This window comes from Bufo bufo, chromosome 10 (assembly GCF_905171765.1).
Source record: "Bufo bufo chromosome 10, aBufBuf1.1, whole genome shotgun sequence".
Taxonomy (NCBI): Eukaryota; Metazoa; Chordata; class Amphibia; order Anura; family Bufonidae; genus Bufo; species Bufo bufo.
Window position 1 is genome coordinate 108525830 of NC_053398.1, and position 26610 is coordinate 108552439.

At 43.5% G+C, this 26610-nt stretch overlaps 1 protein-coding gene across 4 annotated transcripts in view; it reads left to right on the top strand.

Annotated features, from left to right (window-relative positions):
- The window catches only part of RPGRIP1L (RPGRIP1 like), a 156464-nt gene that overhangs the window by 53723 nt on the left and 76131 nt on the right, over positions 1-26610 (top strand). For all 4 annotated transcript variants that reach the window (XM_040410712.1, XM_040410713.1, XM_040410715.1 and 1 more), the window contains exons 7-10: positions 7572-7677; positions 12488-12634; positions 18829-18902; positions 25040-25185. In XM_040410712.1, coding sequence (XP_040266646.1) covers positions 7572-7677; positions 12488-12634; positions 18829-18902; positions 25040-25185 — 473 coding nt within the window. The remainder of the gene's footprint in view (positions 1-7571; positions 7678-12487; positions 12635-18828; positions 18903-25039; positions 25186-26610) is intronic.

A 26610-nucleotide genomic window follows, 5' to 3' on the forward strand; every position in this document is an offset into this window, starting at 1 on the left:
AGTACATGACAATCTCTTTTTCTAACAAAGCTAGAACCAGCCCTGTGCCTCACATGGATCCAGAGATCTCCACATTCACTTCTCCAATTGTTCTGCTAGATTCTCTTCAGGCTGGCAGCTCAGGGAGCGTGTCCTTTCTGATGCAGCTCAGGGGGGAATGTTCTTTCTGCTGTAGATACTGTATTTCCCTATCACAGCTCGGGAGGAAGCTAAAGGATGGAACTGAGCATGTGCGTCCACCTCCCTCAGCAAGGTGGAGAGAGAAATAAGAAAAAGAAAAACAAACAGCAGGTGGCGCTATTCAGATACATTTTTTTGAATAACTCATTCGCTATACTAAATTTAGAATTATATGCAATTACAAAAGTAATCAGATACATGTGCTGGATTTAAAACTACTGAATATTTTTTGTGTGAAAAACCGTTGCAGTCGAGTCTTTACCAACTGGTCGAAACCTCGCTTCCTGTAAAGGGAAATTCCGGTAGTTCGACATTATCCCCTATCCACAGGATAGCTATGTGAAAGGTGATATGTGATGATACATGGCGCAATTAGGTGAAGTTCCAGGCAAAGTAGTATTTTTAAAAGGCGTTCTCTTTATTGAAGACAGTTTTTTTTTTTTTTTTCAGGTGACGCATTTTGGGGCCAAACTGGATCAGAAACATGAAGATGATGTTTTTTGGCCTGATGCAGGGGCCAGTTCGGCCCGGAAACGCGTCACCTGAAAAATAAACTGTCTTCAATAACGATAACGCCTTTTAAAAATACTACTTTGCCTGGAACTTCCCCTGATTGAGCTCATCCCATATCACCTTTCATCTAGTTTAGTGATGGCTAACCACCGGCACTCCAGCTGTGGAGAGACTACGACTCCCAGCATGCTCAATTCTGAGAACAGCCAAGCAAGTGTACATTGTGAGAGTCGTAGTTTTACCACAGCTGGAGTTCCGGAGGTTAGCCATCACAGATCTAATTCTTCTGTTTGCGCAACTTGCCTGAGGGAGGAAGCCTGGCCGGATCGGTACCAATTACCTTTAATCTAGCTCCTAGTCACCCTATCCTAGCAGTCCTACCTATGTGTGCTGCTCTCTGTTTTGTTCCTATCCACAGGGTAGGGGATAACTATCAGATTGGTGAGGCTCCTATGCAAGACCCCCACCGATGACGAGAACGGGTGCCCCCTGCTGCTCCCCTAAAATGACTGGAGCGTCCGGTTGAACATGTGCTTGGCCACCCTTATTAGTTTCTATGGGCGCTGTACTCGGCTATCTCCGGAACTGCCATATAAATTAATGGAGTGGTTGCGCGCATGTGCGACTCACCTCTCAGATCATACCCCCTGCAAGGGGCCTCCAGAGGGAATGGGGCCGTTGGGGCGCACGTTCTTTTGATCGGTGGGCGTCCCAGCAGTAGGACCCCCCACCGATCTGATAGTTATCCCTGTGGAAATACCTACCAGAATACCCCTTTAAATAACTTTGGCCTTAATAAAGAAATTATAGATTGGATCCTGGTGCCGCTTTACTTCTTCCATGGATTGGATTACAGAGTGAGCATCATCTCCATTGCATGCAGGCTACCCTTAAGTACTTTTCTGTATTTTTGTTGACTTATTTCAATAGCTAAGCCTCCCCCTCTTTGCCAGTGCATCAGCCATGACAGTATAAGGCCTCTTGCACAGGAATGTTGTGTGCCCGTGGCCGTATTGTGGTCTGCATACGGGCACATTGTGGCCCTGGCCCGTGTGCACTCCACATCACGGATGCGGACCCATTCACTTGAATGGGTCCGCAATCATGGAGATGCGTAACGTAAGCACGGATCGTAACCCCACGGAAGCATTACGGAGTGCTTCCGTAGTGTTTCTGTCCGTGCCTCCGCACCGCAAGAAATAGAACTTTGTTCTATTTTATTGCGGTGTGGATGGATTATGGACCCATTCAAGTTGAATGGGTCTCGATCCGTCCGGGACGTTGCCCGTGCATTGGGGACCGCAAATTGCAGTCCCCAATGCACGGAACGGATGCACAACGTTCGTGTGCAAGAGGCCTAAGTCACGGGCCAACACAGGAAACCCTCTCTCCTGTGTCCCTGGAGCTGCCAGAATCAGGTGCCCTTCTCTTCAGATTAGTAAATGGTATTTTATCTAATTTAAACTAATTATAAATATAAAGGGGCAAATCCTTTTTAAATGGCTTTCCAGGATTTGGTCCATTTTTTAATGGTGTTTTCCAGGAGTAGAATTATGATGACCGGGCATTTTGCCATTTAGGTTTTATTTGTACATGCTATTGAAAGGGTTAAATGCCTTTATTAGTTTTTTGGGATAAAAGTGCTCCAGGCTGAGCTTTGGCGGTACGGCCACAGGACATCCGGTCATGCTTTAGTTTGGATTGACCCCATCCTCACATAGAAAGAGGCTTCCCCCCCCCCCTGATGTGAGCAGTGAGTTCATCAGTCACTAACCTGCAACTCAATCTCCAGAGCTTTTTATCTTGGGAAGAGAAGCAGGGTGTTGAGTTGTGGTATGTGACGTCTTGTGTCTGATGTGTGAAGGTTTTGGGAGACGGCATCTGTTAGCTCTTTATGTGTTGCTCCTCATGTACTGAACTAGATGTACAAAGGTAGACATTGCCCAGTTTTTTTTTTTTTGGTGTCTAGTATGAAAGTTATCCCTTATCCATAGGATAGGGGATGACTAACTGATCCGGGGGTCAAAGTGTGGGGTCCCCCACTCATCGTGAGAACAGGGCTCCCATGTTCCCGTCCTGATGAAGTAGCAGGCCAAGCATGCACCCATTCATTCTCTATGAGACTGCTGGAGATAGGTAAGTAGAGCGCTCGGCTATTTCTGCCAGTCCCATAGAGAATGAATTGATAACATGTGGCCCCTATTGTCAGGATCAGTGCGGGGTCCCAGCCATTGGACCCCCCGCGATCAGTTAGTTTTCCCCCATCCACGACATTTTTATATTTTTTTTTTTAAGTTTAATTAAAGGATAACTGTCACTAAAAATTCTATTTTCATATATGTTGTTGCTGCTGTGGTGATAATCCATAGTCTCTAATTATTGTGTTCACATACCACTTGTTTAATAAGATTCCGTCCATGGCAACCGCATCTCACAAGACTTCTTTCTGACTATCTTCCCAAGATGGCCGCCGATGCCCTTACCCTGAGGCCAAGACCTCCCTCCCCAACTACCCAGAATTCATTCGGCTCATCTCGGGAACGCGCAGCTTCACCCCAACCAATCGGCTTTCTCCAGACTTAAAGGGGTTCTGCACTTTCATTTAACTGATGATCTATCCTCTGGATAGATCATCAGCTTCTGATCGGCGGGGGTCCGACACCCGGGACCCCCGCCGATCAGCTGTTTGAGAAGGCAGCGGCGCTCCAGCAGCGCCACGGCCTTCTCACTGTTTACCGCCGGCCCACTGACGTCACGACTAGTATCAACTAGCGTGGGCGCGGCTAAGCTCTATTCAAGTGAACAGAGCTTAGCCCCGCCCACGCTAGTTGATACTAGTCAGATACTTCTCAAACAGCTGATCGGCGGGGGTCCCGGGTGTCGGACCTCCGCCGATCAGAAGCTGATGATCTATCCAGAGGATAGATCATCAGTTAAATGAAAGGATACCAGGATACAGATAAAGTCAAAGGGGTACACACATACACGGGCAGGTTCACACTAGATACCGCAGCCAGCACGCAGCCCCTAGCAACCAGCCTGCACAGGATTTCAGCCTGCAGCCAGTACACAAGAGCGCATGCAGCCAGCCTGCACGGCAACACACATCACGGTGAACCGCACCGTGACACACGCCCTCTTCCTCCTGAGTAGTTGATCGCTAATATTCTAATAGCAATTTTTTTTTTATTTTGCGAATATTCTAATCGCGATATTTTATCACGAATATCAGCACTATCCCCGGCCGACGGGAGCGCGCACTCAGCGTTCGGTACTTCCCACGACAACGTCCTCAGTCTTCTGTATATAGTAGATAGAGACGGAGGACACCTAGAAACGCTGTTTTAGGGCTTGTTCACACGACCGTATGGCTTTTTCAGTGTTTCGTGGGCTGTTCTCTAACAGATCCATTTTTCAGTTTTTTATTTCAGAAGTGTTTCCGGTTACATTCCGTTTTTTCCGTTTTGTTTTTCCGTATGGCGTATACAGAAATTACATTGGAAAAATTGGGCTGGGCATAAGATTTTTAATGGATGGTTCCGCAAAAACGGATACGGAAGACATACGGAGTACAGTCGTGGCCAAAAGTTTTGAGAATGACACAAATATTAGTTTTCACAAAGTTTGCTGCTAAACTGCTTTTAGATCTTTGTTTCAGTTGTTTCTGTGATGTAGTGAAATATAATTACACGCACTTCATACGTTTCAAAGGCTTTTATCGACAATTACATGACATTTATGCAAAGAGTCAGTATTTGCAGTGTTGGCCCTTCTTTTTCAGGACCTCTGCAATTCCACTGGGCATGCTCTCAATCAACTTCTGGGCCAATTCCTGACTGATAGCAACTCATTCTTTCATAATCACTTTTTGGAGTTTGTCAGAATTAGTGGGTTTTTGTTTGTCCACCCACCTCTTGAGGATTGACCACAAGTTCTCAATGGGATTAAGATCTGGGGAGTTTCCAGGCCATGGACCCAAAATGTCAACGTTTTGGTCCCCGAGCCACTTAGTTATCACTTTTGCCTTATGGCACGGTGCTCCATCATTCTGGAAAATGCATTGTTCTTCACCAAACTGTTGTTGGATTGTTGGAAAAAGTTGCTGTTGGAGGGTGTTTTGGTACCATTCTTTATTCATGGCTGTGTTTTTGGGCAAAATTGTGAGTGAGCCCACTCCCTTGGATGAGAAGCAACCCCACACATGAATGGTCTCAGGATGCTTTACTGTTGGCATGACACAGGACTGATGGTAGCGCTCACCTTTTCTTCTCCGGACAAGCCTTTTTCCAGATGCCCCAAACAATCGGAAAGAGGCTTCATCGGAGAATATGACTTTGCCCCAGTCCTCAGCAATCCATTCACCATACTTTCTGCAGAAGATCAATCTGTCCCTGATGTTTTTTTTGGAGAGAAGTGGCTTCTTTGCTGCCCTTCTTGACACCAGGCCATCTTCCAAAAGTCTTCGCCTCACTGTGCGTGCAGATGCGCTCACACCTGACTGTTCCCATTCCTGAGCAAGCTCTGCACTGGTGGCACTCCGATCCCGCAGCTGAATCCTCTTTAGGAGATGATCCTGGCGCTTGCTGGACTTTCTTGGACGCCCTGAAGCCTTCTTAACAAGAATTGAACCTCTTTCCTTGAAGTTCCTGATGATCCTATAAATTGTTGATTGAGGTGCAATCTTAGTAGCCACACTATCCTTGCCTGTGAAGCCATTTTTATGCAACGCAATGATGGCTGCACGCGTTTCTTTGCAGGTCACCATGGTTAACAATGGAAGAACAATGATTTCAAGCATCACCCTCCTTTTAACATGTCAAGTCTGCCATTTTAACCCAATCAGCCTGACATAATGATCTCCAGCCTTGTGCTCGTCAACATTCTCACCTGAGTTAACAAGACGATTACTGAAATGATCTCAGCAGGTCCTTTAATGACAGCAATGAAATGCAGTGGAAAGGGTTTTTTGGGATTAAGTTAATTTTCATGGCAAAGAAAGACTATGCAATTCATCTGATCACTCTTCATAACATTCTGGAGTATATGCAAATTGCTATTATAAAAACTTAAGCAGCAACTTTTCCAATATTTATCTAATTCTCAAAACTTTTGGCCACGACTGTACATTCAGTATGTGTTCCGTTTTTTATTTTTTTGCTGACCCATTGACTTGAATGAAGCTACGAAACGTGATTTGCGGGCAATAATAGGACATGTTCTATCTTTGAACGGAATGCATACGGAGTACATTTAGTTTTTTTTGCGGAACCGTTGAAATGAATGGTTCCGTATAGGGAACGTAAAAAACGTTTGTGTGAACAAGCCCTTAGCCACATCACTAAAATGCCTGGGGGAGGAAAAAACATACTGCAATTACTAGGTAATTCAATACCTATATGAAAGTATTAACTAGGGAACTAAGGTAAACTTAGTCAGACTAATCCAATTCTATTAAAAATATATATGACAGTTACCCTTTAAAAAATGTTTGCGCTCCTTTACCATCATGGTCTTTTCTACTATATAGAGGAAATATCCGTAGTTTCCCATCACCAGGGGCTGCGGTATGGGCTGATTTATTTATATCTGTATCCAACATTCCACAAGTAGTTAACCCCTTAAGGACCAACCGTTTTTTGTTTTTGTTTTTTCATCTTCAAATTCTAAGAGCCATAACTTTCTGTGTAGCTGTATGAAGACATGTTGCTTTTATTGGAGTAGTTTTATTATTCTGTGGCACCATTGTCTTTTTTTTCCTGCTATTCGTTGTGCTGTAAAAATTGCAGATTAACTTTATTCTACAGGTCAGTTTGAATGCAGCGATACCATATAAGTAGAGCGTATGGGATTTATTTATTTTTTCAATTATTTTAGTACTTTTGCATTTTAGTATTACAAATTTTAATTTAATTTTTTTTTGGTGTTCTCACTTTCCAAGACCCATGACCTTTTTATTTATTAGTTGACGTTTACTGGATGAGTTATTTTTATCAGCACCATTTTAGAGTACTTATCATTCATGGGATGATGTATGGAGAAGAGCGATGGCCTTAGCGATCATTCCCCCCTATACCCTGGAGGAGATCGCTGCACGTAAATGCATTGGTCTCCTCCACTAGAGATCAGCATATTGTCTGGAAGGAAGATGTCCTTAAGCTACTTTCAGAGCGGATCCGTCTGGTGTCTGCACAGACGGATCCGCTCCTATAATGCAGACGTTTGGATCCGTTCAGAAGGGATCCGTCTGCATTATAGTTTAGAAAAAATTCTAAGTCTGAAAGTTGTTCAGACGGATCCGTCCAGACTTTACATTGAAAGTCAATGGGGGATGGATCCGTTTGAAAATTGAGCCATACTGTGTCAACTTCAAACGGATCCGTCCCCATTGACTTACATTGTAAGTCTGGACGGATCCGCTCGCCTCCGCACGGCCAGGCGGACACCCGAACGCTGCAAGCTGCATTCGGGTGTCCGCCTGCTGAGCGGAGCGGAGGCTGAACGCTGCCAGACTGATGCATTCTGAGCGGATCCGCATCCACTCAGAATGCATTGGGGCAGTACGGATGCTTTCGGGGCCGCTTGTGAGACCCTTCAAACGGAGCTCACAAGCGGAGCCCCGACGCTAGTGTGAAAGTAGCCTAAAATAAGTACGGTAATCACAGATCAATCTGCAGACAATCTGGCAGGCGCTTCTGCAAGAGATTACAGTATACATGACATTAGCAAATGAGAGCTCATTACCTTGATGAAATAAGTGCTACCTTTCCTCCCCAGACATTGTGATTACACTCCGCTGTCGTTTTCTGTCTGGATATCTTTTTTTGATGTGCTGCATCGTTCACCTATGTGATCGTGTTTGTGTTTTTTTTCTAATACAGGACAACAATCAAAGAGAATGTCCTTACGATTAAACTCCAGAAACAGCTAGCAGACAAGAGCAGGGCTTTCACCGAGCTGGAGAGCAAGTTCCATCTGCTCCAAGACGTAAGTCTTTCTTGGAATGATAAACTTTATAGGCTGAGAGCTACACGGTGACTTGTAGTTCTGCGGCATACGCTTGCATACTGGCGAACCGCAGCGCTCCTCATTCATGCCAATCACGTTCCTTTAAAGGGCTTGTCACACTTCAGCAAATGCCATTTATCATGTAGACAAAGTTAATACTGGCACTTACTAATGTATTGTGTTTATCCATATTGTCTCCTTGGCTGGCTGGATTCATTTTTCCATCACATTATACACTGCTTGTTTCCATGGTTACGACCACCCTGCAATCCATCAGTGGTGGTCGTGCTTGTACATTATAGGAAAAAGCACCAGCCTATTTGGTGGCGGGGACTGTGGGAGCTCACATAGGTTAGCGATTTTCCCCACAGTGTGCAAGCACGACCACTACTAATGGATTGCAGGGTGGTCGTAACCATGGAAACAAGCAGAGTATAATGTAATGGAAAAATGAATGAAGCCAGCAAAGGATAGCAATATGGACAATCACCTGTCACCTTCCAAAACCATCCCAAACCGCCAGCAGTACCTGCGCTGCCTCCTTGACTTCAAGCATGTGTGGAGAAGCGCGCCGGGCAGGGGATAAAACAATGTTTTCAGTACTTTTGCTGCATCTGCCTTCAGGAAGAAAGGCATCATCAGAAACACATTGCTGGCTACACGCAGGTACTGCTGGCGGCCTGGGATGGTTTTGGGAGGTGACAGGTTCCCTTTAAGGCCACTTTCACAAGGGCGTCGCATGTGATGGCCGGATAGGATGCGGGTGCGTTGCGGGAAAATGCACAATTTTTCCGTGCGAGTGCAAAACATTTTAATGCGTTTTGCACGCGCGTGAGAGAAACCGCCATGTTTGGTACCCAGACCCGAACCCGGACTTCTTCACAGAAGTTCGGGTTTGGGATCGGTGTTGTGTAAATTAGGGATGGAGGGGTTAAAAAAATAAATAAATAATTAAACTCACCTCATCCACTTGTTTGCGCAGCACGGCTTCTCTTCTTTCTTCTTCTTTGATGACCTGGGAGAAAAGGACCTTTGGTGACATCACTGCACACATCACATGGTCCATCACATGATCCATCACCATGGTGATGGATCATGTGATGAGCGCAGTGACGTCATCAAAGGTCATTTTGCCAGGTCCTGAAGAAAGAAGAGGAGATCCGCTACGCGACCAAGTGGATGGGGTGAGTTAAATTTGTTTATTATTTTCAACCCCTCAATGGACATTTTACTATGCATTCTGTATTAAGAATGCTATTATTTTCCCTTATAACCATGGTATAAGGGAAAATAATAAAATTTACACAACACCTGTGAAGAAGTTCGGGTCTGGGTACCAAACATGGTGATTTTTCTCACGCGCGTGCAAAACGTATTAAAATCGCGCATTTTCCCGCAACGCACCCGCATCCTATCCGGCCCTCACACGCGACGCCCGTGTGAAAGAGGCCTAAGGGTTTGTCCCATTACAAACACTGATCCATGTCTAATCAGTGGGGATCTGACTGGTGCGGCTTACTGATGGTTGTGCTGTGGTTCTATTCGACTCTATAGAACTTCCGGAGACAGCCGAGCACTTGTACTCCCTTCGAGCTCAATAGATCGACCCCTTCTCATGATCGATGGGGGCAACAGCTTTCAGATCCCCACCGATGAGTCACTTATCCCCTATTGTATTCATAGGGAAAAGTGTTTGTAATGGGACAACCTATTTAATGTTGCATGGCCACAAGTTGTCCGCTAGCCCTAACTTAACTAGTTTTATTGTTTCAGCAAAATTATTTCTTTTGAAATTAAAATGTATACACTTTTCTAGTATAATTTTTGGATCAGTTAGTCCCAGTTTTCAAGATCTCTCCTTACTGTCATTCCACTTTGGCCTCATGCACACGGCCGTTGTTTTGGTCCGCATCCGAGCCGCCGTCAATGGGGCCGCAAAAGATGCGGACAGCACTCCGTGTGCTGTCCGCATCCGTTGCTCCGTTCCATGGCCCCGCTAAAAAAATATAACCTGTCCTATTCTTGTCTGCGCTTTGCGGACAAGAATAGGCATTTATATTGAAGGCTGTCCGTGCCGTTCCACAAATTGCGGAACGCGCACGGACGCCGTCCGTGTTTTGCGGATCCGCTATTTGCGGACCGCAAAACACACCACGGTCGTGTGCATGAGGCCTTTCAGTGGATAAACATCTGACCTTTCTGATGTGGTGGACATACAGTGCAGGCGCTTAGTCTGTTTAGTTACAGTAGAGTCATCAGAGCTGGGACTTGTATCGTTCTAAGCTTTTGTGTGATCACCCCATGTCCATGACAGATTTTATCTACTTACCGTCCTACTGATGAGAATATGATTTTTTTTTTTTAATAATGGCTTTAGGGATGTGCAGATGAAAAAACTAGAAAAATCACTGCAAACTAGGCTGCATCCTTTAAGGGCTATGTACACTTTTTTTTTTTTTTTTTTTTTTAACCTTTTTACACATTTATTTTGAGCTAAAAAATCATTTTTTCAATTTGTCTTTATTAAAAATTTGGATCCCCTTTCTCTGTACAGGCTTGAGATTCTCTAGTAGCAAGCTCTGTGTTTTTACTGTGTTCAGTCAGGCAGCTCAGCTGACAGCTCCTGATCTCCTAAATGCACAGTGTAGCTCAATTCTTATCTTACTGATATGAATGTGGCTTAAATGTGTTTATGACCTTTTAGTAATTTAGAGATGAGGTTTATTAGATGACTGGCACAAAGTGAAAGTACGATTCACACAGCTAGAGAAACCGTTAAACCTTTGCGACAGAATGGCTGAATATTTTTAATAAAGACCAATTGAAAAAATGATTTACAGCCCAAAATGAGTTAAATGCAATCCTAAAAAAAAAAAAATTCCCCTGAAGTTGTACATAACCTTTAAGTGTTAAGGCTTAGTCCCATGCACATTAGTGTATTGTCGGCCGAACCAGCTGGTGATTAGCCACACATGTATGTGTATGGGGGAATTGGGAGAGAGAGCTGCTGGCTGAATGAGCGTTCATCAACTGCTTTTAAATGTGTGTGGGGAACTTTATTCATCCAAATCAGCCTGATTTCAAAGGGGTTATCCTAAACTAATAAAGATCTTTTAAGATGGCCGACCCATGGTGGAGATCATACTTGCCTGGTCCCCACCACTTGGTTTGGGGTCTGTCGCTCCCAGGCCGCCTCCTCCTCCTCTCCCTGCAACTCTGGAAAACACATGACCGCTGCATGACCGCTGGGGACACATGACCGCTGCAGCCAATCACAGGTGTTCAGTTGTCGAGATGCAAGGGGGGGCAGATCACCACTACAGCCTGTGATTGGCTGCAGCGGTCATGTGTCATCGGATATTGTTGAGAGCAGGAGCCGTTCCGGGAGCGACAGACACCGAACCCAGCGGCGAGGACTAGGTAAGCATCATCCTCACCGCAGGATGGCCACTCTGGCAGGTCTGTGTTAATGTTGGATAACCCCTTTAAAGGAGGTCTTCAGGTCGCCTGGTTGATGAAGGATTATCTGTTTGTTGAGATATTCCCATTTACTCCCCATTGTACTGATAATATCATGCAGCCATGTCCCACAGTTACACTTACATGACCCTTATGTTCATTTATTACCTTTTTGTAGCATCTACAAATAAAAGAAGCCAGAAATATTTTCTATCCATTCTTTTTGGGCTATTAATATTTATGCATCCTACTTTTGATCTTTGCAGCTGGATTTGCATTCTCAGTGCTCTGTGCAGGGCTCGGTTCACGGAGAGGCATTTATTCATTAGATCTTTCATATGTGTAGCCTTGTCCAGAAGTGTGGAAAATGAGATAGTCGTTCCTCCTTTTCATGTTTATGAGAGTCTTTTTTAAAGCCGTTCAAGTAAATGGAGAGACTGTTTTTAAAAGTGTGCCAAAGGCTTAGGCGCCCCTTTCAAGCATCGCGTATTGATTTTCTCCAAAATGGTTCATTTACAATACTGCTTTCCCATAGCCATTGGCCAGTGTATAATTCCTTTGCCTTGGGCTCATATCCTCAACTCTCCCGTTGTATCGCAGGGCTGTCATTGGCCAGTGTTCTCGTGTCCTGCTCTTCATTGATCTCTGGTGGAGGCTGAAATGATCCTTCTCATTAACATGGTGAAACCGTTTGGATTTTAAATGGCGACCATACAGTTCTGTAAACAAGTCTGATCAAGATATGGCAGGTTGGTGTGGGTCCCTCCTATCTCCAGAATGGGACCCCAGAAGTGAACAGAGAGCAGCCATCCCCCACCCACTTTCACCGCTGTGGGAGTTCTGGCTTGGCTATCTCCAGCATTCTCACAGCAGTGAACGCAGAGATGGCCACGCTTGCCCAGTGTGCTCTCCATTCACCGCTAAATAACTGAGCACTCCTTCACTTCGGGGGGCCCCGTTCTCTGCTAGAGGTGGGACTTGCACCTTTTTGACATTGATGGCATATCCTAGCGATCTGGTTTCTGCATGCTGTTTGTTTTGAGAGCCAAAATCAGAATTGAATAAAAAAAAAGAAGTCCTAGCTGTCCTTTATGCTTTCTCTACATTTATGATTCAGTCCTGATTTTGGCTTCCAAAACTGCATGTAGAAACCTGACTGTGGGGCCGTCCCCTAAAGGTTAGTATTATTCTCGAAGTCATTGGTGATTCAAGATCCCAGACCTTTTGTTAGTGCTTCTTCCATGTATCTGTGAGAACATTTGACCTTGTTTTCCCACTTATTGCTGTAGGTATAAATCTCATTGCTGTAAGTTCAAACTTTCTCCTCTAGAATTTAAAAGCCATGAAAGCGAGTCAAGAAGCATTTGTGAGGGAAGTAGAAAGCCTTAATGGCCAGCTGAAAGAAGAGCGCCTGAAAAACTTTCACCTGGAGAAGCAAGTGCAGTCTAACACCTTCTCCCAGCGAAGGATTGAAGAGGTTTGTATCAATTGATATATGGCCCCACAAAGTATGCATTTTTGATTTCCAAACAGTCAGCAGTTTTGAGCCTGGTAAACTGCTGAGAAAACCAGTTAGCGCTGGGGAGAACAGTACAAGATTCCTATTGTGGAGCTTTCATTATCAGGAATAGTGTGAATGAGAGGTTTTATTCTGCCAGATTCTGCATCTGCAAGTGCCCAGGAGGTGCCTTCTGCATTAAAGGGGTTATGCCATCATTGATGTAAAAATAAAAATCAGACATCATATAGTACATGACAATCTTTTTCTAACAAAGCTAGAACCAGCCCTGTACCTCACATGGATCCAGAGATCTCCACATTCATTGCTCCAATTGGTCTTCTATTTATTGTAAGCTGGCAGCTCAGGGGGCACATCCTTTTTCAGGGGGTATTTCCTTTCTGCTACAGCTCTCTCATGTAACTGTCACAGTTTCTTACAGAAGTTTTGGCTTGTGACAGTTTAAGATTTAAACTGAGCGCGTGTGACCACCTCAATAAAGTGGACAAGAAATAAGGAAAAGAAGAAACAGCAGGTGGCGCTATACAGATACATTTTATTGAATAGCTCTGTGGCTATATTAAATGTTTAATTTCATGCAATTACAAAAGCATCCAGGTGCTGGTTTGAAAAATATTTTTCACGGCAAAACCCCTTTAACCTCTTTAGGACACATGACGTACCGGTACGGCATGTTGTCCCGATACTTAAGGACACATGACGTACCGGTATTTCCGATCACCGCCGCCCGGCGGGCAGTGATCGGAACAAGGTGCCTGCTCAAATCGTTGAGCAGGCACCTTGGCTAAATGCGCGGGGGGGGGGGTCCTGTGTCATTTCAGACCTGCGGTTTGCGGCTTTTTATGGTGCGGCGGGCGGTGATGTCGTCGGGTCCCCATGGGGCTGTAGGGGGGACCCGATGGCATGGTAGGCAGCGCGATGCCTTCCTGAGGCATCGCCGCTGCCTTCCTGTGACGTGCCTGTGAGATCCAGCCCCCTGGATCTCACAGGCCGGAAGCTGTATGAGTAATACTCACTGTATTACTCATACAGCCAATGCATTCCAATACAGAAGTATTGGAATGCATTGTAAAGCATTAGACCCCCAAAAATTGAAGTCCCAAAATGGGACGAAAAAAAAAGTTAAAAAAATTAAGTTCCCCCCCCAAAAATTAAAAGTTTCAAGTAAAAATAAACAAAAACGTCATTTTCCCCAAATAAAGTTAAAAAAATTGGTAAAAAATAGGGGGGGGGGGGAGTAGACATATTAGGTATCGCTGCGTCCGTATCGACCGGCTCTATAAACATATCACATGACCTAACCCCTCAGATGAACGCCGTAAAAAATAAAAACTGTGCTAAATAAAAAAAATTTGTCACCTTACATCACAAAAAGTGTAATAGCAAGCGAAAAAGTCATATGCACCCCAAAACAGTGCCAATCAAACCGTCATCTCATCCCGCAAAAATCATACCCTACCCAAGATAATCGCCCAAAAACTGAAAAAACTATGGCTCTCAGACAATGGAAACACTAAAACATGATTTTTTTTGTTTAAAAAATGAAATCATTGTGTAAAACGTACATAAATAAAAAAAAAAAGTATACATATTAGGTATCGCCGCATCCGTAATAACTTGCTCTATAAAAATATCACATGACCTAACCCCTCAGGTGAATACCGTAAAAAAATAAAAACGGTGTAAAAAAAAGCAATTTTTTTTTGTCACCTTACATCACAAAAAGTGTTATAGCAAGCGATCAAAAAGTCACACGCACCCAAAAATAGTGCCAATCAACCCGTCATCTCATGCCGCAAAAATCATACCCTACCCAAGATAATCGCCCAAAAACTGAAAAAACTATGGCTCTCAGACAATGGAAACACTAAAACATGATTTTTTTTGTTTAAAAAATGAAATCATTGTGTAAAACTTACATAAATAAAAAAAGTATACATATTAGGTATCGCCGCGTCCGTGACAACCTGGTCTATAAACATACCACATGATCTAACCTGTCAGATGAATGTTGTAAATAACAAAAAATCGAAACGGTGCCAAAACAGCTATTTCTTGTTACCTTGCCTCACAAAAAGTGTAATATAGAGCAACCAAAAATCATATGTACCCTAAAATAGTACCAACAAAACTGCCACCCTATCCCGTAGTTTCTAAAATGGGGTCACTTTTTTAGAGTTTCTACTCTAGGGGTGCATCAGGGGACATGGTGTCAAAAAACCAGTCCAGCAAAATCTGCCTTCCAAAAACCGTACGGCATTCCTTTCCTTCTGCGCCCTGCCGTGTGCCCGTGCAGCGGTTTACGACCACATATGGGGTGTTTCTGTAAACTACAGAATCAGGGCCATAAATATAGAGTTTTGTTTGGCTGTTAACCCTTGCTTTGTAACTGGAAAAAAATATTAAAATGGAAAATCTGCCAAAAAAGTGAAATTTTGAAATTGTATCTCTATTTTCCATTAATTCTTGTGGAACACCTAAAGGGTTAACGACGTTTGTAAAATCATTTTTGAATACCTTGAGGGGTGTAGTTTCTAGAATGGGTGGTTTCTATTATGTAAGCCTCACAAAGTGACTTCAGACCTGAACTGGTCCTTGAAAAGTGGGTTTTTGAAAATTTCTGAAAAATTTCAAGATTTGCTTCTAAACTTCTAAGCCTTGTAACATCCCCAAAAAATAAAATATAATTCCCAAAATGAGCCAAACATGAAGTAGACATATGGGGAATGTAAAGTAATAACTATTTTTGTAGATATTACTATGTAATATAGAAGTAGAGAAATTGAAACTTGGAAAGTTGCAATTTTTTCCAAATTTTTGGTAAATTTGGTATTTTTTTTATAAATAAAAATAATTTTTTTTTACTTTATTTTACCAGTGTCACGAAGTACAATATGTGACGAAAAAACTATCTCAGAATGGCCTGGATAAGTCAAAGCATTTTAAAGTTATCAGCACTTAGTGACACTGGTCAGATTTGCAAAAATGGCCTGGTCCTTAAGGTGAAAATGAGCCCGGTCCCTAAGGGGTTAAGCTTCTTTAAAGCCCCTCTGACACAGCTCAATGCAGAGAGCACTTCACAGTGAAGCGTTTCCTGAAATGCCCTTGCAGGTGCAGAATCCAACAGAATAAGGCTACATGCACACGGCCGTATGTGTTTTGCGGTCCGCAAATTACGGATCCGCAAAGAAAAATGGATGAAATACGTAAGCCATCCGTTTTTTGTTTTTTTTGCGGATCCATTGTAACAATGCCTAAAACGGACACGAATAGGGCATGTTCTATTTTTTTTGCTGGGCTACGGAACGGACATACTGATGGGCTGTCCGCATTTTTTGCGGACCCATTGAAATGAATGGGTCCGCATCCTATCCGCAAAAAAAACAAACAAAACGGACACGGAAACAAACAATGTTCGTGTGCATGTAGCCTAAAACTTCCTATTCACACTACTTATGATAGTGACGTCTGTGGTGGTCTCCTGGTTGGATGCTACAGGCAAAATGTGTCAGGAGCAGCTGATCGGAGCTGGATTATCACTTCCGCCCTTCAGGATTGAACCCCCTCTGGGCAGAATGTTATGGCATATGTAAGGCTACTTTCACACTAACGTTTTAGTTTTCCGGTATTGAGTTCCGTCACAGGGGCTCAATACCGGAAAAAAACGCTTCCGTTTTGTCCCCATTCATTGTCAATGGGGACAAAACTGAACTGAACAGAACGGAATACTCCAAGATGCATTCCGTCCCGTTTCCATACCGGAGAGCAAACCGCAGCATACTGTAGTTTGCTTTCCGTCCTGGGATGTGGAGCAAGACGGATCCGGCATGACCTCCAATGCAAGTCAATGGGGACGGATCCGTTTGATCTGCCACAATCAACTTTGACTTGGCAATGTTATAGATAATACAACCGGATCCGTTCATAACGGATGCAGACGGTTGTATTATCAGTAACGGAAGCGTTTTTGCTGAACTCCGCCGGATCCAGTGTGAACTTAGCGATATGCTATAGAGCAGGCATACTCAACCTGCAGCCCTCAAGCTGTTGCAAAACTACAACTCCCAGCATGCCCGAACCGCCTACAGCTATCAGCCTACAGCAGGGCATTGTGGGTGTTGTCGTTTTACAACAGCTGGAGGGCCGCAGGTTGAGCATGCCTGCTATAGACTGTTATATGATTGGAATACCCCTTTAAATGATCTCTTAGAAAAATGACACAGTGTGACCTAATTCTGTCCCACATTATACATTATTTCTTTTTTTCAGATTCTTTTAATGCAGATTTTTTTTTTTCTCTCTTCACTTAGCGAGGTTTAGTTCCAGCACATTTCTTGAGCTAGACAAGGAGATCAGGATTATGCATGCCATCTCCATTTAATAATTCAGCCACTCTGCATTTCAGTGCGTGTCACAGTTCAGTGAAATGAAATCATATAAAAGAAGACATCTTTGTTCTGTCTCGAAGCTAAGCCAGTCTCTTTTCTCTGCCAGTGGTTCTCTTTGGCATGTTTTAAAGAGCTTGTAATTGAAATTTTGCATTAAAACAGATGAGTTGATTCAACTGTGGCAGAGGTTTTCGCATTCTCATCTCCTGTCAACACTGTCATTAGAGGGTTTAGTTTTTATTTTTAGTTTATTTTATTCGACTTCTATTCAGCCTTTTATATGTGAAGCGGTTACTGTTGTTGGCTTGCCACGTGTTTTCAGTAATTCATATGAATGTCAATTAATCTGGTCGATTGTATATAATGGTAATTGAGTATGAATTATTTACTGAAACACATACCGTATTTTTTCACTTTATAAGACGCACCTAGGTTTTAGAGGAGGAAAATAAGAAAAACATTTTTTTTTATCACTCCTCAGAACAAACCCCCAAATTAGACCCCCAATCTTTATCAGACCCCCATATCAGACTTCAGATTAGACCCCCATATCAGACTTCAGATTAGACCCCCATATCAGACTTCAGATTTGACCCCCATAAAAGACATAAGATCAGACCCACCCCCATGTCAGACCTCAGATCAGAGTTCCGATCAGAACCCCGATAGTGCTCAGATCAGACCCCCATCAGACCTCACCAGTGGCAAGAGTGGCGCTGTTTCTGGAGCAAAGCAGCCATGTTTTTCCAATCTGACTCAAAAGTGACTCAGTCATCGGCTAAAGACAGTTTCAGGAATTATAACTGAAGTTGTTTGAAAGGGGTTGACCGGGTTCCGAATATTGATGACTTATCTTTAGGATAAGTCATCACTATCAGATCGATGTGGGTCCAATGTCTCGCACCCCCACCGATCAGTCACTGCGCCGGATATAACACAGAGGACTGAGCCGGAAGCACAGCTCCATCCACTGTGTAGTGGCCATGTCAGGTTACTGCAGCTCAGTTCCCATTAAAATGAATGAGAGCTGAAGTTGCAGTAACCAGGCATGGCCACTACACAGTGGATGGAGCTGTGCTTCCGGCTCAGTCCTCTGTGTTATTTCTGGCGACGACCCGAACGACCCCTTTAACAGTCTTTTTAGTCATCAGGCAGACCCTGTGTTAAAGATTTGTAGTAACGCCTGGTGTCCCCATGTCGGAATGCAACGGGCAAGAGTGCCATATAAGCAGCCCATGCCACTTTTATGGGGTCATAGAAACATAGAATGTGTCGGCAGATAAGAACCATTTGGCCCATCTAGTCTTCCCAATCACTGCAGAAAGGGTCCCATCCTGTTTACTGAATCTGCGGTGTTAAAGGGTTGATACAGGATTAGAGATACATGGCTCATTTCTTCCAGAAACAGCGCCACTTCTGTCAATGGGCTGTGTATGGTATTGCAGCTGCATTGAAATGAGCGATGCTGAGCTTCTATACCACACACAGCCCGCGGACAGGTGTGGCACTGTTTTCCGGAAGAAAGCAGCCATGTTTTTCTAATCATTTACAACCCCTTTAAGCCAAAGGTGACAGAAAGGGGGAAACGAGCACCAGGTCCTTCTGCTCAGCACTATATTGGAGGACCACTTTGTTCTTGTCTGTGGGGCTCCATCTTTGCTGTGCCTCTAAATGACTTCTATAGAAACTTTTTCAGATGCAAGCCTACCTCCTGCTTGTGTTTTTCTGTTACTTGGTGTAGAATATCCTTATTTTCTCTCTTAGCTACTTGATCGAATCAGTGACTTGGAGAAGGAACGGGATCTCTTGAAGCAAAACTCTGACAAACTGTTCAACAGGTATGAAACTTGTCATGGATTTTATATTTCTCCTGTACTAAAAGGGTATTCCAGTTATAACAAGTTATCCCTTATCCACAGGATATGGGATAACTGTTAGATCGGTGGGGATCCTACCGCTGGGACCCCCACCGATCACAAGGACGAGGGCCCTGTACCCAGTGGAGCCCACTGAAATGGACCGAGTGGCTGGTCGGAAAAGCGTGCCGCTGCTCCATTCATTTCTATGGGATGAGTACTATGAACTGCTATCTTGAAATGAATGGAGTAGAGGCGCACTTTTCCTTCTAGCCGCACCATCAATTTCAGGGGGCTCCACAAGGTACGGGGCCCCCCATCTCGTGATAGTTGGGGGCACTACCGCTCCGATATGATAGTTATCCCCTATCCACAGGATAACTTGTTATAACCGGAATACCTGATTTTCAGTGTAGATTCAGTACTTTTATAGCACAACCTATGTACAGCTGGGTATTCCAGTGCATGTTCACACAAAGGGTTAATTCAGACGACCGTATTTATGTGCCCGCATCCGTTCCGCAAAACCGCAATGGGACCACACACCATGTGCTGTCCGCATCCGCACTTCCGTACCGCGGCCTTGCAAAAAAGATAGAGCAGGTCCTATAATGCCAAGAATAGGCATTTCTATCATAGGGCTGGCCGTGTGCGTTCCGCAAAATGCAGAACGCACACAGCCGGTATCTGTGAGACCACCTTTCTAATTCATCTCGCGTCTGAAAGGCTGCAGGCCGTTGAGATTGAATGCTGGAGCATGGAGCTAGTAGATGTAGTATTCTATCTGCACCCTGAGGATAGAGGTACAGTTGACAGTGAAAGTGGCTTGGAGCACCGGCCAAAAATCTGGGGCGTGCCCCACCAGATACCAGTTTGATGCGTGTGCAAAACGGATACATGTATGCAGATAGATGGATGTAACGGTCACAGGTGCCTTCACTAAACACTGCCTTTACAGAGGGAATAGTTATAGTTTCAGTTATTTTGTGCTTAAAGGAGTTGTCCAGCTTTTAATGGTCCTCAGGATAGGCCATCCCTAGCTGATCGTGGGGGTCCAACACTCTGCTGTTCGGGTGTAGATCTGGCACCAGGACTAATGGAGGGAGCTTGTTACTATGGCCCTGCTCCCATCGAAGTCAATGGGAGTAACACTGCAGTGACAAGCGGGACATTGTACCCTGACCGATCAGCTATCCTGAGGATAGCCCCCCTGGACAACCCCTTTATTCATTTGTAGACTTTTTATTTTTATTTTTTTCACAAGCTTCATAAATTTTACGTTCTTCTAACAGGGTTTAGTACTTTGTATAGACCCCGTATTTACAGATTGTTGTATTTCACGCGGTGTCGTTAGGGCAGTTTTATGTTGTGGCCTTTGGATAGTCAAAGAGTTAACTAGTTGGTAAACTGGCTGCACTCAGAGCCGGGCCTCTGACCATAAAGTGCCGCAAAATCTTATTAAATCATTATTCTTTATTAGGCGCTATATCTCTTTTGTGTTCTGAAAATTGCATTTTCTGCTTGAGCTGAGCCCATTCTGAATTAATTTTCTTCTTATTGGCCGGAGGTTTTCGATTAGGTAGAAGGAAGAAGGGGATTTCCATGGCTCTAGACAAGCTCTGGGTATTCCTTTTTACTCAGCTGGGTTCTCTGCACATTTAGGTTTTTTCTTCTTTAATCCTAGTTGTCAGAGGCAAATGGCGCATTGTACAGTATGGACTTTCTGAGTCATTTCTGCCCAGACAGATATTGTAGACAGGATAAAAATACTCTTTAATGAACCTACCGCCTGAGTGCCTGGAATATCAAATGCACAATGTCATCCTGCCTGGGGAATATTCTCCGCTATTTGAGATTTTGAAAAAAAAAAGATATATATATATATATATATATATATATTAGGTGTACTGTGTGTATGTGTATATATACAGTATGTGTGTGTGTGTATATATTTATATACACACTAAAATCCTGCCTGTATTAAGCCTCATTCACACACCTGTGTCCGTGCTTAAATCCGTGAAAAGTGAAGTGTGTGTGTCCGTGTGTACGTTTTTTGCTGTCCGCGTGTCATCCGTGTTTCACTGACACTGCACAGCTGAAAAATAATTTTCAAAGCATCTCTTCTTAATGATCCGTGATGGCATCCGTGTTGCATCCATGGTTTTCACGGACCCATAGACTATAACGGACGTGATGGATCTGTGAACACGGACAATACAGAGCATGCATCTGTGCTAAAAACACAAACCCACGGACCGTGTTAAAACACTGATGTGTGAATACAAACATTAAGATGAATGGGTACGTGTGCTGTCCGTGGAGAACACGTACAGCACACATACGTGGAACACGGAGGTGTAAATGAGGCTTTAGGCAGTTTTTTTTTTTTTTTTTTCTCTTGCCATTTCTTGGTGGATTTACTGGTATGTTTAAGGTCCATTTTTGTCCCAAACCCCCTCCCCCTAATAGAATCCATTTGTAGCCATCCGTAGGTGCATTCCGCAAACATGTCCTATTCTTATCTGCAGAATACTGTCCACGGACCCATTGAAGTCTATGGGTCCACAAAAGAATGCAGAAGGCACATGGATGGTATCCGTATTTTGCAGAGTGCAAAATTCATAGGGTCGTGTCCATGAGGGCTTAACGGCTATGTACACCTTTAGGAGCAATTTTGTTATTGTATTGTACTCCTTTTGAGCTTAAAATAATTTTTTAAATTGGTCTTTATTAAAAATGTGGAGCCCCTTTCTCTGTACAGCCTTTAGATTCTCTAGTAGCATGCTGTCTGTTTTCACTCTGTTCCATCAGGCAGCTCAGCTGACAGCTCCTTATCTCTGACCTCCTAAACACTCATTATAGCTCAGTTCTTATCTTACTGATAAGAATGTGGCTTAAAGGGATTCTGTCACCTGGATTTTTCCTATAGAGCTGCGGAAATGCGCTCCTAGATCGCCACTAGCACATCCGCAATATCCATTCCCCATAGCTGTGAGTGCTTTTATTGTGTCAAAAAAAACTATTTTATATATATGTAAATGAGGCAAGTAAGGAGCCTAAGGGGCTGTTGCTAAAGTTTCTGGATCCCAGCCACGCCCACTGTGAAGGAGCCCAGCACCGCCCGCATCCTCCGAATCTCCTCCTTGCTCTGCGACGTCAAAAAGTTAGAGCGCGGTAATCTCGCAGCTAGCACATGCGCAGTTCGTTCCCTGAGGCTGATGCCAGCCCAGGTAAGGAACACTATGCAGGCACTGACATGCTGCGTACTCGCCCATGTGCAAGATTACGGCGCTCTAGCTTTGTGACATCAGGGAGCAAGAAGGAGATTAGGAGGATGCGGGCGGTGCTGGGCTCCTTCACAGTGGGCGTGGCTGGGATCCAGAAACTTTAGTAACTGCCCCTTGCGCTCCTTACTTGCCTCATTTACATATATATATAAAATAGTTTTTTTGACACAATAAAAGCACTCACAGCTACGGGGAATGTATATGGCGGACGTGCTAGCGGCGATCTAGCAGCGCATGTCCGCAGCTCTATAGGCAAAATCCAGGTGACAGAATAATCCCTTTAAATAAGTAAATTTAGAGATAAGGGTTACTAGGTGACCAGCGCAAAGCGAATGTACCATTCACACAGCTAGACAAAGAGTTAACCCTTTGTGACAGAACAGCTGAATATTTTTAATAAAGGCTGAAAAAAAGATTTTTAGCCCAAAATAGGTAAAATATAATCGTTAAAACAAAATGCCCCTGAAGGTGTGCATAGCCCTTAAATGTAAAGTTTGCTGCACTTGTGTATTTAAGGGAGCATTTACATCACTGTTTAGCTTTCCGCTTTTCTGATCTGTCAGAAGAAAAGAGAAAAAAAAAAAAAACAGGATCCTGTAAAAAAAAAACAACTGTTGCATCAGTTTTCATCCGTTTGAGTCATTTCCGTCTGAGATCCGTTTTTTAGATGGGGATAAAAACACGGATCTCAGACTGAAATGGTTCGAAAGGATGAAAACTGATGCCGCAGGATCCTGTATTTTTTTTCTCTCTCTCTCTTCTTCTGATGGATCAGAAGAACGGAAAGCTAAACGGTGATGTGAATGCTCCCTAATCAAGTTGGGGAATGCTGCAGCTGTACATTTTGACATTTTCTAGTGCTTTCTCTCTCGTTTATTTCTCCCCCACTAACCCATCACTTCAGTGCCCTTCGGCCTAGCACCGGTTTCTGGTCAAAGCTGGGTGGCGATTGAAGCCCCTCTTGCATAGTTTAAGGGTCTGTGGTTATGTCAGCGACTGGAATTTGGATTCTCATGCATTATACATCTAATTTCCTACTGCAGTCCCACAAAAAGCACAACCTGTGCCAATTTTATTTTTTTCACTCAACATAGTTGGGACTCTAAATTAAGGCCATTCCCATGCTCATCCCACAGAGTCTTTCATCTTTTCCAACCGCAGGCTATGCAAGGCGCCTTTGGTTTAAGAAGCAGCATAACAGAATATGTTTTCCTAATTCCTTAAACATTAGGACAAGTGATCTCTGTGCCACTACCCTCTCCGTTCCAAGCACTATTTTGTAAGGCAGCCAGCCCTGCTCCTATAGATTTCTACTCGTTCTTACTTTACTCTTTTTTTATTTTTTCTTTCCTAACTTTTTTCTGATGTCATCGTAGCGAAGATTAATGTAAAACATATTTATCGCACTAGTAAAAGATCAGGTGTCACCGGCTGTCTATTAATGCCTATTGGCTGTGCTGTGATGACTGCTGATTTTGAGACCGTGGAGGAGATTTATCAAAACGGGTGCAAAGGAAAATAGACTTAGTTGCCCCTAGCAACCAATCAGATAATACCTTTAACTTTTTTCAGAGCTCCGTTGAAAAATAAAATGATCAATCTGATTGGTTGCTAGGGGCAACTAAGTCAGTTTTCCTCTACACAAGTTTTGATAAATCTCCCCCAATGTGTCCTTATTGGCATCATTTATGTAATGTTTTCAAGAGCATTTATTTAACATGAGCAAAAAAGGGAAATACAGGACCCATATTTTATTTCGAAAAGATATGGCTGAGGGGAGATCTAATTGCTATGTATAGATATATCAGGGGTCAGTACAGAGATCTCTCCCATCATCTATTTATACCCAAAACTGTGACCAGGGGACATCCTCTGCATCTGGAGGAAACATAGAAGAGGATTCTTTACGGTAAGAGCAGTGAGACTATGGAACTCTCTGCCTGAGGAGGTGGTGATGGCGAGTACAATAAAGGAATTCAAGAGGGGCCTGGATGTATTTCTGGAGTGTAATAATATTACAGGCTATAGCTACTAGAGAGGGGTCGTTAACAGGGAGTTATCTGATTGCCTGAATGGAGTCGGGAAGGAATGTTTTCCCCTTAAGTGGGGAAAATTGGCTTCTAACTCATGGTGGTTGTTTCCTTCTTCTGGATCAACTTTGCCGGATAATAGCCAGAATTTGATGGACTTTTATCTTTTTTCAGTCTTACTTTTAGTCTGGATGAATGGAAGTTAAGTGGGTGTGTGGGGTTGGCATTGGGTAACAATGTGAATGGTCTGCCGTTGGTAATGGTCGACTGACAGTGGTGTAAAATTTGTCATATGCCATAACAACATATCAAAAGTTTTGATCGGTGAGTGTCCTATCGCTGAGATCCCTGCCAATCGCTAGTACGAGTAGAGAGAAGAGCTTGCATATTGTGCAGTCTCTCCTCGCTGCTGGAGACAGAATAGATGTGCCTATGGACTTTCTTGCAGAGAGGAGAGAGAGCACAATATGTGAGCACTTCTCTCTCCTCGTTCTTGCAATTGGTGGGGGGACTCCCTTGGATGCCCACAGATCAAAACTTTTGATATGTCACTATGACATTTCTAAAGTTTTCCCGAAGTACAAGGACAGTTGAAGCTTTGGTTAAAAGGCTGGATATATATTATTGAAGGGGACAGAAAGATTGGACTGTGAGAGTTTTTGTTTAGAGCCTTTTCCTGTCCTGGTTAACGGTTATTGGATTTATTTCCCACTTTGGGTTGGTGGCCAGATTTTTTTTTTTTGTGCTTGAGTTCAAATTGTATTGACTTACCCCACTATGTTCCTTTTTTTTACCTCAGCGCCTTTGAAGTTAGCAACAGTCAAGAACAACAACGGAAGATGAGGGAACAGCAGCTGAAACTTCAGATTGCCCAGCTGGAGGCCGCCCTTAGATCCGACCTTGCGGATAAAAATGAGATTCTTGATAGAATGAGAAGAGAGCGAGGTATGCAGTACATAAAAATGTCCTCTTATCAGCAAGTTATTTCTTTACTGAAAATTCTGACATCTGTCCCGTTTGAAGAAAATGTTCTGATCAAATTGCAGTTCACTTCCAAATCTGTGAAATTGTAATGGGGAACCCACCATGTTGAAAATGCAGTTCAGTCTGCGGGCAGTAGGTTTTGGGCTCATTAAAAGTAGTCATTTATTCATTTAAATTCTGGCTTATTCTGGGCATAGGAGTCCAGTGGGTGGGCTTTGAGTTAGACCTCCCACCAGACGCCTAAGCTTATGATACATAGAGGTTTAAATTACTAAATTACTGCCATCCACAAATATGGATAGCAATTTGCTCAGCACTTTCTGCTGCATAACATGCTGATTATACATTGGACTGCATTCCCAACAAGGTAAGATCACTTTTAGATTGGTTCTAAATGTGAAAAAGAAATGTATGTACTTTGGAAGCCATAAGCCATTCTAAGTCATTGGTGAGAAGATTAAAGGAATTGTCTCACTTCAGCAAATGGCATTTATCATAGTAACATAGTTCATAAGGCCGAAAAAAGACATTTGTCCATCCAGTTCGGCCTGTCATCCTGCAAGTTGATCCAGATGAAGCTAAAAAAAAAAAACTGTGAGGTAGAAGCAAATTTTCCCCACTTAAGGGGAAAAAAATTCCTTCCCGACTCCATTCAGGCAATCAGAATAACTCCCTGGATCAACGACCCCTCTCTAGTAGCTATAGCCTGTAATATTATTACGCTCCAGAAATACATCCAGGCCCCTCTTGAATTCCTTTATTGTACTCACCATCACCACCTCCTCAGGCAGAGAGTTCCATAGTCTCACTGCTCTTACCGTAAAGAATCCTTTTCTATGTTTGTGTACAAACCTTCTTTCCTCCAAACGCAGAGGATGTCCCCTCGTCACAGTCACAGTCCTGGGGATAAATAGATGATGGGAGAGATCTCTGTACTGACCCCTGATATATTTATACATAGTAATTAGATCTCCCCAGTCCCCTCAGTCGTCTTTTTTCTAAAGTAAATAACCCCAATTTTGATAATCTTTCAGGGTACTGTAGTTCCCTCATTCCCGTAATTACTTTAGTTGCTCTTCTCTGAACCCTCTCCAGCTCTACTATGTCTGCCTTGTCCACAGGAGCCCAGACCTATACACAGTACTCCATGTGTGGTCTGACTAGCGATTTGTAAAGTGGTAGGATTATGTTCTCATCACGGGCATCTATGCCCCTTTTGATGCAACCCATTATCTTATTGGCCTTGGCAGCAGCTGCCTGACACTGGTTTCTACAGCTTAGTTTGCTGTTCATTAAAATTCCTAGGTCCTTTTCCATGTCAGTACTACCCAGTGTTTTACCATTTAGTATGTACGGGTGATTTGCATTATTCCTTCCCATGTGCAT